This window comes from Scophthalmus maximus, chromosome 7, assembly GCF_022379125.1.
Source record: "Scophthalmus maximus strain ysfricsl-2021 chromosome 7, ASM2237912v1, whole genome shotgun sequence".
NCBI classification, from domain to species: Eukaryota; Metazoa; Chordata; class Actinopteri; order Pleuronectiformes; family Scophthalmidae; genus Scophthalmus; species Scophthalmus maximus.
This window is the reverse complement of record NC_061521.1, coordinates 11001520-11004802: the sequence shown is the minus strand read 5'-3', so window position 1 is coordinate 11004802 and position 3283 is coordinate 11001520. Positions and strand designations below refer to the sequence as shown.

Here is a 3283-nt window from a genome sequence, read left to right as displayed (position 1 = left end):
GGCTGTTTACTTTGGAGTAACCCTGCCCCTCCCCTCCTACTGTACACTCTCCGCTTGGTAACCAATGATTACCTCCATTGGTGCACACCTGTCATTTCTGACCTCCTTTCAGTTGAGTTATTCACAGATGTCATTTAGAAACTTCTTAGAAATTTTAAATTGATCAAAAATTAAAATTTTTTCAAGGCTCGTGGTAAATATGCTCTTTGTTACTTGTTGGTTTGGATGCTGCATGGGCGCCACCTTCTTGTCACAGCAGGTGTATGTGAAGGGCTGGGGGACGGAGGGAGGGAGGGAGGCGAGGGGTTGGGAGTTTGGGGAGGGTGTTAGGACTGGACTTAATGGGTAAAGGCTAAGGTAGTGCCTGCATCTTCATCCAAAGAGGAGTTTGGCTTTCTCTCTGTGCCTCTCAGACACACTCACTCACACAGCGCTGGACTGAAAACCCCTCACAGCTCTGCTCGCAGCTCCGGCCACCAGAGAAGATGCTTCCACATTGCTCTCCGTGAGATCACTGCAGGACAGAGAGGAGCTGCAGCTCTGCAGCTCATGGGCTGCTGCTGCTGCTGCTGCTGCTGCTCCGTCTATCTTTATCTCTCTTTTAATTGGGACGCTGGGGAGAAATAAATAGCTCAACACACACTGTTGGGAGGCAAATGAATGGAGCACACTGACAGGGGATTTCCCCAGGCTGCCTTCACACCAATGGATCTGGGAGTTTTGAAATGTCCAAATTGCCTTTGGCAGAATCATTTTCCTTGAATGATTTGTAAATTGATTTTTGCTACAAGATCACCTCCAAAGAGCCCGCAGACCGACCTTTTGGTGGATTTTAACTTTACAAATTCACGTCATGTAAGTCCAAGTTTCCTCTTCACTTTTACAAACTCTTTATGCCACCGGAGAGATCTCTGTACTGCGGACACTTTTTAAGGGACTATTAAATGACATGTCAATTTAGTATTAATTCATACAACAATGTTTTGCTTTTTTATTTTTTTGCTTTATTAAGTGGAGTGACGTAAGTAATGTTCCTTGTGTTCTTCAGATCTTTGGCCTAAGGATGTGTTCTGTAGTCTTGCTTCATCAGTGGAGTCTGGCTGTGTTCTTGCTGTGCTCCCCAGCGACTCTTGATGGGAGACCAGTTGATGCACTTAGTAGCAGAACGTGAGTTATTTTTGACATTCATTTTAAATAGCATAGTCAAATAATTGAGTAATATGCAATACCGGACTTTAAAAATGAAGAAATTGATTAGGAATTATACGTGGTGGAGCAAAAATATTCCTGTTTCCTGATTTAGAAAACCAAACCATAGTTTACATGAATAGATCAAGAAACATACAGGAGCATTTTTGCTGTTTCAGCTCTGGCATATTTTGGGTCTTGCGCTCAGACTCGTGATGGCCCTCAGACACTTGTTAATGCTGCCACCTACTGTTTTGAGTTTTCACTGAGCCTGACCTTGAATTTCAGCTGCCAATACTTCTGAAACTGCAGCACACATAAATGCAACTCCACAGTATCATATGAAATTAAAAGTGACAAAATCAAAAAGGTTATTATAAGGCTTTTTTTTGTGCTTACTCAGAAATTAGAAATGAAAAATCATTGGAAGAAAAACTGAAATGAAAACAGATCCATACGTTTTAACTGCTCTCATCATTTGTGATGCTGTTTGATGATTCTTGTATCTAATCTCAAAAGAAGCTTTAATCATCTCATTTTTCTCCCTGTTTTCAGGAGGAGATCTGTGAGCCACGCCCAGCTGATGCATGACAAGGGACGCTCCTTGCAGGAGTTCAAGCGTCGCACATGGCTGCAGGAGCTGCTGGAGGAGGTGCACACGGCAGATGAGCAAGCGCCACCTGTGCAGAGTCGAACCCCGAGCCAAACCTTCAGTGGGAACTCTCTACACCAGAAGCCCCCAGGGGCCTCCAAAAACCTCCCGGACCGATTCAGGCTGGACAAGGAGGGCCCTAACTTGCCCCAGGAGACCAACAAGGACCAGGCTTATAAGGACCAGCCTCTAAAAGTGGCCATGAAGAGGAAAAAGAAGGTGAGGCTAGGCCGGCGTCGAGAGAATGACAAGAGGCGGAGGCGGGCACGGTCTGTCACGATCACAACAAAGGAGCCATGGAGGACGCAGTACCCTGGTTGAGAGACTCCCACAAGCCTTTATATGGTCCTGCACTGACACAGTTCCAGCTGGACTGAAGTCTGACAGACTTGAACCACAGCTGACTCAGTCACAGCCACACGAAGGACCCCGGGGGCTGTGCTTGTATGATAATAGTTTGCAATGTGTTCGGTTTTAAAGCAATCTCATCCGTCCCGGAGTTTCACCATAACATCTTCATAAGTCCATATTTATTTGGAAAATCTTAATGCCTCTTTGAACCAGATTAAATTCAAAACAAAGCACACAGTATGCTATCATCTCTAGACAGTGTATACAGGTAGAGCGTAGAAGGACGTATTTATTGCCTGAATTTAATGTAACTTCACAAGAATTTGGATGCTGAGTGGTTTGCTTTTGTTTGGCTCTACATGTGTTGACGATCATGGACTTACAGTTACAAACTGTTCATCGAATACATCCGTTTGAACTGTTCCATAATTTATTTCACTTTGAAAGTGCGTATTTATTTTGTGAATGTATCATGGTGCTGCTGACTAAATTCCATAATGCACTTTAGTTATATCTTGTAAATGTTCTTTTGTGGTTGAGTTTTGATTTGATGTGTCTTTTTGATGGTCCTGCTTCCCCCTCCCATCTTAGATCCCTCATGGACTTGTAACTTATTGGAGGCTTCATCAAACCCACTCTCATCATTTTACGGTATAGTTTTATTTTTATAGCACAAGCCCGGGTCAGGGCCTGTCAGAGTCATTTGATGTTCTTCACTTGCACTGAGAACATACTGTACATGTTTCCAGTTAATCAAACATTAAACATGTAGCCATTAGAAATATTTTTGATTCATGGTGTCTTTGTTCACCTGTCATATCTGCCTAAATTGTGCCTTTCAGACCAAAGCAAGGCATATATGGACTTTTGGGGCAGATACAGAGTACGATATTAGGGGGTAAAAAAATATGATACGATATGTCTGCTGACATATATATATGTATACACATATAATATATATATATATATATATATATATACACATATAATATATATATATATATATATATACATATACATTTTTTTTTAATACACAAAGAAATGTAACTGAGGCTTGATATTTTACAGTTTAACCATAAATATTTTTCCCAA

At 41.9% G+C, this 3283-nt stretch overlaps 1 protein-coding gene across 1 annotated transcript; it reads left to right on the top strand.

The window, feature by feature from the left end:
- The first annotated feature begins 393 nt into the window (after window positions 1-393).
- On the top strand, window positions 394-2975 carry pthlhb (parathyroid hormone-like hormone b). The gene is made up of 3 exons (XM_035643645.2): window positions 394-855; window positions 1049-1167; window positions 1744-2975. Exons 1-3 carry the CDS (start codon window positions 763-765, stop codon window positions 2159-2161), a joined length of 630 nt encoding a protein of 209 aa, XP_035499538.2. The 5' UTR covers window positions 394-762; the 3' UTR covers window positions 2162-2975.
- Window positions 2976-3283: the final 308 nt, after the last annotated feature.

Excerpts from the sequence above, each read along its gene's own strand:
- pthlhb (XM_035643645.2), top strand. The coding sequence starts at position 763 with ATGATTTGTAAATTGATTTTTGCTACAAGATCACCTCCAAAGAGCCCG. Across the intron at positions 856-1,048 it reads ACTTTACAAATTCACGTCAT|ATCTTTGGCCTAAGGATGTG; the intron begins GTAAGTCCAAGT and ends TGTGTTCTTCAG. Across the intron at positions 1,168-1,743 it reads GATGCACTTAGTAGCAGAAC|GAGGAGATCTGTGAGCCACG; the intron begins GTGAGTTATTTT and ends CCCTGTTTTCAG.